Consider the following 10715-nt stretch of genomic DNA (forward strand, 5'->3'; position numbering starts at 1 on the left):
CCTTCCCGCTCCCTGTCCCGCTCCCTGCCCGCCGCCCCTGCTCCCCGCTCCGGCCGGGATCCGCCCCGCGCTTTCCGCGCAGCCCCGAGCGCTGCGCCCGCCACCCAGCTCGGACGGGGGGGCGGGAGGGATCGGGACGGGGACGGGAACGGGAACCGGCGGGGCGGAACGGAAACGGGACGGGAACAAGACGGGAACGGGACGTGACAGCCGGGCACCTGCCGAGCGCCCCCCTTTGCCCCCACTTTTGTCCCCCCCCTGCGCGCCCCCTGCCCCCTGTTGCGCCCCCTTTGCCCCCCGCTGCGCCCCGCGATGCGGAGTCACGGCGCCCTCCTGCTGTTGCCGCTGCTGGCCGGTAAGTCCGCGACCCGCTCCCCCTCACCTCCCGTCCTGGGGCCCGGTGGGAGCCAGGATCCATCCCGACCCCGCCGCCCTGTTTCCGGGCGTCCGCGGAAGGGGCCCCGCGCCCCCCGCCTTCAGCCGCCCGCTGCCCCGTAGGACTGGGGGGGGCTTCGGCCCCAGACCACCCCCAGGGCTGCTCCCGTGGCAGCTGCTACCCGGCCACCGGGGACCTGCTAGTAGGGCGAGCCCCCCGCCTGAGTGCCACCTCCACCTGTGGGCTGCGCAGACCCCAGTCCTACTGCATCGTCAGTCACCTCCAGGTGAGCGGGATGGGGACCGGGAGGGATGGGAAAGGGACAGGATGAGGTTGGCTGGGACGGGACGGGGGTGGGGACACACACCCCCGAGCCCCTGTTCACAGGAAGAGAAGAAGTGCTTCATCTGTGACTCGCGGCGGCCTTACGACACCCGTGCCAATGCCAACAGCCACCGCATCGAGAATGTGGTCACCACTTTTGCCCCCCGCCCCAAGAAAGCCTGGTGGCAGTCAGAGAATGGTGAGCAGTGGATTGGGGTGACGGGACGTCCCCGGGGGGCTCTCCTTCCCTTCCTCCCACGCCGAGGAAGTGTGACTCAGCCGGCAGCCGCGGCCACGCCCCTGGACCACGGCCGGGTGGGGGGGCGAGCCTCAGGGACCCCTGGGTGGGTGCTCCCTGCAATCTCACGTGCCATCCCCAGGTGTGGAGCATGTCAGCATCCAACTGGACCTGGAGGCCGAGTTCCACTTCACCCATCTCATAATGACCTTCAAGGTGGGTACCCAGGATAGGATGGGATAGGATAGGATGGGATTGGACAGGATGGGGTGAAACGGGATGGGATGGGGGCTGCAGGGCTGGCCCCTTTCCCAGCTGAGTGTCCTGCAGACCTTCCGCCCTGCGGCCATGCTGGTGGAGCGCTCTGCCGACTTTGGACGCAGCTGGAAGGTCTACCGATACTTCGCCTATGACTGCGCCACTGCCTTCCCCCACGTCCCCCGCGGGCCCCCACGCCGTGTTGACGATGTTGTCTGCGAGTCTCGCTACTCTGACATCGAGCCCTCCACTGAAGGGGAGGTGAGGCCCCAGTGGTGCCACTGAAGGGTCGTGGGACCCCTCACTCTCCCCTCACTGCCCTGCCTTCCCCTCCAGGTCATCTACCGGGTGCTGGACCCTGCCATCCCCATCCGGGACCCCTACAGCCCTGCCATCCAGGGTGAGTTCCCTGCCCCGGGCTCCCTCCTGGCTGCTCTATTTTGGGCGCAGCTATTTTAGCTGCTCTCTCCCTGCTCCGAGCCCCACAGTGGGGTCAGAGCAGGGCCCAGCCTCCAGAGGCTCGGGCCACTCCTGCATTCTTCCCTCCCCGTGGGAGCAGCTAAAGGTCGGGCTGCATCAGGGAGAGCAGGGGATGTGCCGGAGCCATGCTGGAGCCCAGCCCAATACTGAGCGGTAGCTGCAGTGCAAGATGGTGCTGGTGACGGGCAGATGAGTTGGGCCAGGCACAGGATGCAGTGGGTTAATCACCCAGGGCTAAATTTAGGCTCGGAGCAGGAGGGGAAGAATCTGCAGGGCAGGGCTGCTGGAAGTCTGCAGTCCCCCAGGGAGCCATCCAGTCTTGTTGGGGGCCCCCAGGCTGCACCCACCAGGCAGAGCCATCCTCCAGGCACAGCCCCTGGCAGTGGGTGCCCAGACACCTGGAGAAGTGTCCTGAACCCATGGTCCTTTTTCTGCACTGGTGGGGTCCCAGTCTGCATCTGTTGGGAGGTCTGCAGAGCCCCAGTGACTGTTCACCATGGGCATGGGAGCCAAACCACAGCAGCTACCTACAGCCCAGCCTGGCCATGTGCAGCCACATGTGTGTGACCCAAACCATACACAGCCCAGTGGTGCACAGGCAAGCTGAGTTGTGTCTGTCTCCTCTGAGCGACTCACCCCCACCGTGGCCATACACAGGCCACCCCTGCCGTGCCCAGCAGAGTCATGGATAAACAGGCCCTGCTGCCCTGTGCTAACATAGGTCTGTTCCTCCCCAGACCTGCTGCGTGTCACCAACCTGCGGGTGAACCTCACCAAGCTGCACACACTGGGCGACAACCTGCTGGACTCGCGGCGGGAGATCCGGGAGAAGTACTACTATGCGCTCTATGAGCTGGTGCTGCGTGGGAACTGCTTCTGCTATGGACACGCCTCTGAGTGTGCCCCGCTCAGCAGAGCCCCAGCCACCACCGATGGCATGGTATGGCCAGCCAGCACAGTGTGCTGCTGGAGCTGGGTAGCTGGGCTGCCCATTCTGATAGCCCCTCACCGTGGCATCCCGGCAGGTCCATGGGCGTTGCGTCTGCAAGCATCATACACAAGGGCTGAACTGTGAGCGCTGTGAGGACTTCTACCAAGACCTGCCCTGGCGCCCAGCCGAGGGCTCCAGCACCAATGCCTGCCGCCGTGAGTGCCCAACAGTGCCTCCTGGCACTGGGATCCCGCTCCTGGGGCTGGCAGGCTGCGCCATGCTGGGGGTTTTGTGGTGCTGTGTGCTGGGATGTGGTTGGGCAGGGACTGGAATCCTGCAGACCATCTGTAGGTTTGGGTTTCTGTTGGCTGTGGTTTGGGGAGGCTTGGGGTTGGAGTCCTGGATACGGAGATGAGGGGGTCAGGACTGGGGGTGTTTGGCACTAGGGGTGCTGCCAGGCAGAGGGTTGGGTTGCTGTATGCTGTACCATGGTGCTGTCCCCACAGGCTGCAACTGCAACGAGCACTCACAGCGGTGCCACTTTGACATGGCTGTCTTCCTGGCCACGGGGAACACCAGTGGGTCCGTGTGTGATGGCTGCCAGCACAACACCATGGGCCGCCGCTGCCACCTCTGCAAACCCTTCTACTACAAGGACCCCAACAAAGACCTGCGGGACCCAGCAGTGTGCAGAGGTCAGTGCTGGGGGGGATATACAGCACAGGCTGTGCAGGGCAGGCCAGGGCATCAGGATGCTGACCCCATCTGTGCCCGCAGCCTGCGACTGTGACCCTGAGGGCTCTCTGGATGGTGGGCTGTGCGACGGTGCTGATGACCCAGCCCGGGGGTTGATTGCGGGTCAGTGCCGCTGCAAGGAGCACGTGGTGGGTCCCCGCTGTGACCGCTGCAAACCTGGATTCTTTGGCCTCAGTGCTGCCAACCCACAGGGCTGCCAGCGTAGGTACCAGGGTGGGACCCGTTGGGGTTGGGTGCTGATTTGGCACCGCTGAACACCACTGGCTTTCTGCACAGGGTGCCAGTGTGACCCCCGTGGCACGGTGGCCGAGGGCAGCCAGTGTGACCCTCTCAGCGGTGAGTGCTTCTGCAAGCGGATGGTGACTGGGCGCAACTGCGATCAGTGCCTGGTGAGTGGGGCTGTGCCAGGGTCCCTGCATAGTGCTCCAAGCCATGCATGGTGGTCAGGAGCCATGTGTGGTGCTTGGGGACATTGCACTGCAGCCAGGCAATCCCTGACACCACTGCTCTCTCCAGCCTGAGCACTGGGGGCTAAGCCACAACGTCCAGGGCTGCCGACCATGTGACTGCGATGTGGGAGGTGCCTATGACAACCTGTGAGTCTCTGTGGGGGATTTAAGGGGTGAGGAGCATCCCTGGGGGCATCAGGGCTGACGGTGCTGCTGGGGTACCAGGTGCGCTGTGGAGACAGGGCAGTGCCGGTGCCGCAACCATGTGGTGGGACGGCAGTGTGGCCAGGTGGAGCCTGGCTTCTACTACATCAACCTGGACCATTACACTTACGAGGCTGAGGATGCTCGAATGCATCAGGTAAGGGATGGAGGTGTCCCTGCAGGGGGACATCAGGCAGAGCAGAGCACTGGGTGGCCCTTTGCAGGATCTCCAGGTTGGTGGGCATCTCTGTGCTCCAGCAGGGCATTAGAGCAGAGCAGTACTTCATGGCCAAGGTAAGGTCCCATCTCACAATCCCACCTTGCACCAGGGCACAGTGGTGGAGCGTGCGCCCCCCAGGGACCACCCAGCTTCATGGACAGGGACAGGCTTTGTCCGCATGCTGGAGGGCAGCTGGGTGGAGTTTCATGTGAGTGATGTGCCTTTCTCCACTGAGTATGACGTGATCATCCGCTATGAGCCCCAGGTGAGCACTAGATGGTGAAGACAACAGTGGGATGTACTGCCAAATTGGGGTGGTGAGGGGGAATGCTTTTTGACTTTTTGGCACAACTTTTTCTCTGCTGGCAGCACCCAGAGCCCTGGCAGGAGGTGAGGGTGAGGGTGCTGCGCCCCAGCCCTGTCTCAGCCAGCAGCCCATGTGGAAACACCATCCCGGCTGATGACCAGCTCTCCACCAGCCTTCCATCCGGTGCCAGGTGAGCACCTTACTAGGACCAAGCTGTGCCAAGGCTCATGGGAGGTACCCAGCTGCCCATGCTCTGCTTTGCCCCCCTAGGTACATGGTGCTGCCCCGTCCCATCTGCCTGGAGCGAGGTGTCTCCTACACCATCCGCCTGGAGCTGGGCTGCGCCACTGCTCGGCAGGATCCCACTGCCAGTGTGCTCATTGATTCGGTGAGGGGTGGCTGAGCAGCCAGACTGGGGACAACAACTCCTTAGGGGAGCAGGATGTGGCCATAGGGGCCACAGGGAGACACACGTGTGACATCCCACTGACTTGACCCTGCAGCTGGTGCTCATGCCCCGTTACTCCTCTCTGGAGATGTTCATCGCGGGTGACCCTGGCTCCATGGAACGCCGAGAGAGATTCGAGAGGTACCGCTGTGCCCAACCCTTCCACATGGCAGGACCGTCACCCGTGGCTGAGCCCTGCTCCAGCCTGCTGCACAGCCTCTCAGCCATCCTACACGATGGGGCTCTGCGTGAGTACAGCCCCGTTCTCCATCTGTGCCCCACGGCAGCCACCACTGCCACTCAGCCTGCTGTCTGCCCTCTCTCTGCCCGCAGCCTGCCTCTGTGATCCCCAGGGCTCACTCAGCGCTGAGTGCCAGCCCCAGGGTGGGCAGTGCCGGTGCAAACCCAATGTCATGGGACGGCGCTGCCACCGCTGCTCCCCAGGAACCTTCGGCTTTGGGCCTGGCGGGTGCCGAGGTGAGTGCCAGGGGCTGTGCCAGCCTGGCCAAGAGAGGAGCCTGGGCACCCCAGGGCTGGATGCACCAAAGAGGGGTGCTCCCCATGTGCTGAGGCAGACATCGGGGTGCCATGCCTTCCAGCATGCCAGTGCAGCAGTGAGGGGTCAGTGAGCACCATCTGCGACAGCACCACAGGGCAGTGCTCCTGCCGGGAAGGTGCCCATGGCCCACGTTGCGACCGCTGCCAGCCCGGCCATTGGGGTTTCCCTGCCTGCCGGCCCTGCCAGTGCAACGGGCATGCTGAGGACTGCGACCCACGAACCGGCAGCTGCCTGCGCTGCCGTGACCACACCGATGGTGAGAGGTGTCAGAGGTAAGTGTGGTGTGTGCTGGGAGCGGGACAGCGTGCCGCCGGCAGCCTCAGCCCCACCAACCTCCTGCCGGCAGGTGTGCAGCTGGGCACTTTGGCAACCCAGCTCTGGGCTCCGGGCAGCACTGCCGACCCTGCCCCTGCCCCGATGGGCCCAGCAGCCCCCGCCACTTTGCTGCCTCCTGCTACCAGGACAGCCGCTCCCAGCAGGTCATCTGCCACTGCAGCCCTGGGTACACAGGTGGGTGGCCATGGCAGCACATTCAGTGCCCTTGGGGGTCTCCTGTTCCCAGGCACTGCCCACTATCCTGTGCCAGCAGGTCCCCGTTGTGATGAGTGTGCCCCTGGGTACTATGGGGACCCGCTGCAGCCTGGTGGGCACTGCCTGCCCTGCCAGTGTCATGACAACATCGACATGACGGACCCGGAGGCTTGTGACCGGCACACGGGGCAGTGCCTGCGCTGCCTCTACAACACAGCAGGGCCACACTGTGCTGAGTGCCAGCCCGGCTACTACGGGGATGCCACACAGCACAGCTGCAGGCGTGAGTACCCACAGCCATGCCAAGACCTACCCCCAGAGCCCAGCATGTCCCTGGGGACAATGCCTGTCCATGGTTGCCCTTGCTTGTGCACAGTATTGTGGGAGCACTGCTTTGGGCTTTATGCACTGCCCAGCACTGCAGCCCTATCTTTGTTCCCATGCCCAACTTGTCCCATCCCATCTACATCCTTATCTCATGCCCATTCCTGTCTCCACTGCCCTCCTATTGCCACTGCCACCCTTGCTCTGTCCCCATCCCATCCTTATCCCACCTCTATCCTGACCCTGTCCTAGTCCCATCCTCCATCCCATCCCTTCCAGTGGTCCTCGTGCCATCCCCAGCTAATTGCTGCCGAATCTCTGTCTCCATACTGCCTTCATCCTCACCCACCACTTTCCCCATCCCATCCCTCCCTGCTTGTGTCCCCCTATCATCAGCACCCCTATCCCATATCCATCGCAATCTCATGCCCTTCCTGTCTTCATCCTGTCCCCATCCTTGTCCCCATCCCCACTCAGCACCTATCTGGTTCCAGGTTGCTCCTGCAATGCACTGGGCACTGACCCCAGCACCTGTGGACCCCAGCAGTGCCAATGTGACAGACACAGTGGGCAGTGCTACTGCCTGCCCCATGTGGAGGGACAGAGCTGTGACCGCTGCAGCCCCAACTTCTGGAACCTGGGCAGCGGGCAGGGCTGTGAGCCCTGTGCCTGCCACCCCCAGCATTCCCTGACACCTGCCTGCAACCAGGTGAGATGGGAAGGGGGTGTGGTGGTCTGCCGTGGAACCAGGGGTCTGGCACAGCTGTGCAAGCATCAGCCACACTGTGTCTTTCAGTTCACAGGGCAGTGCTCATGCCGGTCAGGCTTCGGTGGCCGGACCTGTGCCGACTGCCAGGAGCACCACTGGGGTGACCCACAGCAGCAGTGCCGAGGTGAGAGCCGGTGCCAGCAGGGGGTCCGTGATGAGCTCCACAGCACCCTGATCCCACTGTCCCCACTCTCCCTGCAGCCTGTGACTGTGACCCTCGTGGCGTTGCCAGCACCCAGTGCCACCGCAGCAGCGGCCACTGCGACTGCCGGCCCGGCATCTCCGGCATCCGCTGCGACCAGTGTGCCCGGGGCTTTGCTGGCACCTTCCCAGCCTGCCAGCCCTGCCACCCCTGCTTTGGGGACTGGGACCGGGTGGTGCAGGACCTGGCTGCCCGCACCCGGGCCCTGGCACAGCGGGCCAGCCTCCTGCAGCAAACCGGAGATGCTGGTGCCTTTGGGGGCACCTTCCGGCGGCTGGAAGAGAGCCTGGCCACTGTGCGTGATGTGGTGGCTTCCCGCAATGCCACTGCTGCCACCATCACACACCTGACACACATCACGGAGGGTCTGCGGTGAGCACCTGGCACAGGGCATGGATCCCGAGGTGTCTCTGGGGGCTGCTTGTCACCACTTTCTCTTGCAGGCGTCAGATTGAGGAGGCAACAGAGAGGCTGACGCGGCTGGAGGGGGAGCTGACCACCACCCAGGATGCCAACTTCAATGCCAGCCACATGCTGAGTGCGGTGGATCGGGGTGCCCGTGGCCTCAACCAAAGCCTGCAGGACCTGGAGCAGAGGCTGCATGCCCTCAAGACTTCCAATTTCCTTGGTGAGATGCACTGCAGAGCTTGGCTGGGGCAGCAGGGCTGTAGCCGGGGGTCTGACTGTGCCCTTGTCACCCCCAGGTGCCTATGACAGCATCCGCCAGTCCCACAGGGAGTCGGGGGATGCTGAGCGTCGGGCAGATGCTTCTACCCGTGCTGTGCCCAGCCCCGTCAGCACTTCGGCAGCCACCCGGCACCATACCGAGCAGCTGCTGGCCAGCCGGCGGGACGACTTCAACCGCCAAAATGCAGCCAATCGGCGGGCGCTGATGGACCTGGCAGCGAGGGCACAGGCACTGAGCCTGCACCCACTGAACGAGAAGGTGGGATATGGGTGGGGACTGCGGGGAGAGTGCCTGGAACCGCCCTGAGCCCCTGCTGCCTTTGCAGGTCTGTGGTGCAGCGGGTGATGTGCCTTGTGCCGAGAGTCCCTGCGGGGGAGCTGGGTGCCAGGATGAGGATGGGGCACGGCGCTGTGGGGGTCTGAGCTGTGGTGGGGCCGTGTCCACGGCTGACAGCGCACTGGACCGGGCACGCCATTCTCAGGAGGAGCTGCGGCAGGCTGCCACCGATGTGGCCCAGCTCTCCCAAAAGGTGCGTTGCACACAGGTGCTGGTTGGAGCGCGTGGCACAGCCGTAGCCCCAAATCCCTCGAGACCGGCACTGAGGGTCTCTGTCCTTGCCCAGGTGGCTGAGGCCAAGGGGAAGGCAGATGAAGCCCGGCTGCAGGCACAGGCAGCCCTGGACAAGGCAAATCAGACCAGAGCCCGCGTAGAGAGCTCCAACAAGGAGCTGAGGGAGCTCATCAGCCACGTCAAGGCCTTTCTGAGCCGTGAGTGCCGGCGTGCTGGGTGGGCTGGCCACCCTGGCCTGGCGCTGCATGGCTCTGCACCTGCACTGCACCGGCACCACACTGCACCGTGCCACACTGCATGGTCCCTGCACTGCATGTGGGCTGCACTGCCCTGGCACTGCACCGCACAGCCCTTGCCCCTCACTGCATTGCGCGGTCCCTGCCCTGCCCTGCTCTGACCATCCTGATGTCCCCAGCCATCTCCTGCCCCCTTGCTCTCTCCCCATGGCTCCCCCCTGCCCTCCGCTACCCCTCTGTCCCCTCCACCCCTGGGGTGCTGCAGGGGACACACTGATGGCTCGCACCCGCAGAGGAGGGAGCCGACCCTGAGAGCATCGAGGTGGTGGCCAGCCGGGTGCTGGAGCTGTCGCTCCCCGCTGCACCGGCCCAGATACACCGCCTGGCTGATGAGATCAAGACGCGGGTGCGCAGCCTGGCCAGCGTGGACGCCATCTTAGAGCAGACGGCTGGTGATGTGCACCGGGCTGGGCAGCTGCTGCAGGATGCTCAACGGGCCAGGTGAGGCTGGGCATGTGGGGACACAGCCCCGCTTGGGACCCGCAGCCCAGGCTGGTGCTGAGGTTGTGCTGCCCTGGCTGCAGGTCACGGGCAGAGGGTGTGCGAGGTACTACTGAGGCGGTGCGGCAGGCGCTGGAGGAGGCACAGAGAGCCCAGGGCATGGCGGAGCAGGCATTGCACCTTGCCAGCGGTGACATCCAGCACAGCGAGAGAGCCCTCAGCGCGGTAAGGGCCGTGTCCCTGTGACCGCAGCCCCACTGTCCCCACCATGTGTGCACCCTGACTGTGCCCACCCCCCATACCACCGGTCCCCAGATGCAGGACCAGACGGCGAGCACAGAGCAGCAGCTGGCAGGTGCCATGGGGCGGATCGGGCTCCTGGATGGACAGACAGATGCCCTGAAGGTGAAACGTGCCAACAACAGCCTGGCTGCCACGCGTGCCCAGGAGGCGGCCAGCATTGCTAGGGACCGAGCCAGCGAGGCCAAGCAGGTGGGTGAGAAGCATGGGGATCCTGTGGGGGTCCCGTGGGCGTCCTGCTGACCAGCCCCACTGTCTGGCAGATGCTGGAGGGGCCACTGCGGGACCGGTACCGGACAGCGCAGGAGCTGGTGGAGCACCGGGCACAGGGTGCACAGCAGGCAGGCAGCCGGGCACAGCAACTGCGGGACGAGGCTGCTGGGCTGCTGCAGGATGCCCAGGGCAAGCTGCAGCGTCTGCGAGGTGAGGTTGGGGCAAAGAGTTGAGGGGATGGCAGTGGCTGGGGGCTGGGCTGACTGATGTATCCGCCATCTCCGCAGCACTGGAGGAGGAATATGAGCGAAACGAGCGAGTGCTGGACGCCAAGGCAGCCCAGCTGGGCGGGCTGGAGGCCAAGATGAGGGAGGTGCTGGCCACCATCAACGAGCAGGTCCAGATCTACAACACCTGCCAGTGATCCCCCTGGGGGGCCCAGACCCCCTGGCTCCCTACCCCTGCCCAGCCCCTGCCTGCCCCTTCAGCAGTAGGCAGGGTCGGGGCTGTAGGCCACCCCCATGTGTGAATAAAGTGACAGAGCAAGACTACTTCGCCTCTTCACCCATGCTGTGGGCCCCCATGTCCACCCTAGTGGTCCCACCGTGGACTCCCCGAGTGGAAGTCACTTGCTGCCACCCCCAGAGTGGGGGGCTGCTGTAGGGGCCCGGGTTGGCTGTAGGGCCGGGGACGCTGGAGGGTCCCAAAGGACACGGTGGCCCTGGCACAGCCCCCAGGCCCGGGTCCGCCAGCGCAGACCGGCACCGCCCAGCCCGTTGCCATGGGAACGCCCCGGCAACCTCGGCCTCCGTGTGCCCTTGGGGCGGGTCT

General features: G+C 64.8%; 1 protein-coding gene across 1 annotated transcript; it reads left to right on the forward strand.

The window, feature by feature from the left end:
- The first annotated feature begins 138 nt into the window (after nt 1-138).
- Nucleotides 139-10431, forward strand: LOC103538410 (laminin subunit beta-2). The gene is made up of 33 exons (XM_030458496.1): nt 139-355; nt 499-662; nt 764-899; nt 1081-1154; nt 1269-1457; nt 1533-1596; nt 2414-2616; nt 2702-2822; nt 3114-3302; nt 3385-3564; nt 3640-3752; nt 3880-3959; nt 4038-4173; nt 4346-4501; nt 4606-4733; nt 4814-4931; nt 5047-5239; nt 5325-5468; nt 5591-5822; nt 5897-6060; nt 6140-6364; nt 6900-7114; nt 7202-7298; nt 7376-7748; nt 7820-8004; nt 8081-8322; nt 8390-8593; nt 8687-8831; nt 9164-9371; nt 9455-9596; nt 9687-9863; nt 9935-10094; nt 10172-10431. Exons 1-33 carry the CDS (start codon nt 313-315, stop codon nt 10306-10308), a joined length of 5337 nt encoding a protein of 1778 aa, XP_030314356.1. The 5' UTR covers nt 139-312; the 3' UTR covers nt 10309-10431.
- Nucleotides 10432-10715: the final 284 nt, after the last annotated feature.

The sequence above is a fragment of the Calypte anna genome, chromosome 12 (assembly GCF_003957555.1).
Source record: "Calypte anna isolate BGI_N300 chromosome 12, bCalAnn1_v1.p, whole genome shotgun sequence".
NCBI classification, from domain to species: domain Eukaryota; kingdom Metazoa; phylum Chordata; class Aves; order Apodiformes; family Trochilidae; genus Calypte; species Calypte anna.

Excerpts from the sequence above, each read along its gene's own strand:
- LOC103538410 (XM_030458496.1), top strand. The coding sequence starts at position 313 with ATGCGGAGTCACGGCGCCCTCCTGCTGTTGCCGCTGCTGGCCG. Across the intron at positions 6,365-6,899 it reads CACACAGCACAGCTGCAGGC|GTTGCTCCTGCAATGCACTG; the intron begins GTGAGTACCCAC and ends ATCTGGTTCCAG. Across the intron at positions 8,005-8,080 it reads CAAGACTTCCAATTTCCTTG|GTGCCTATGACAGCATCCGC; the intron begins GTGAGATGCACT and ends TGTCACCCCCAG.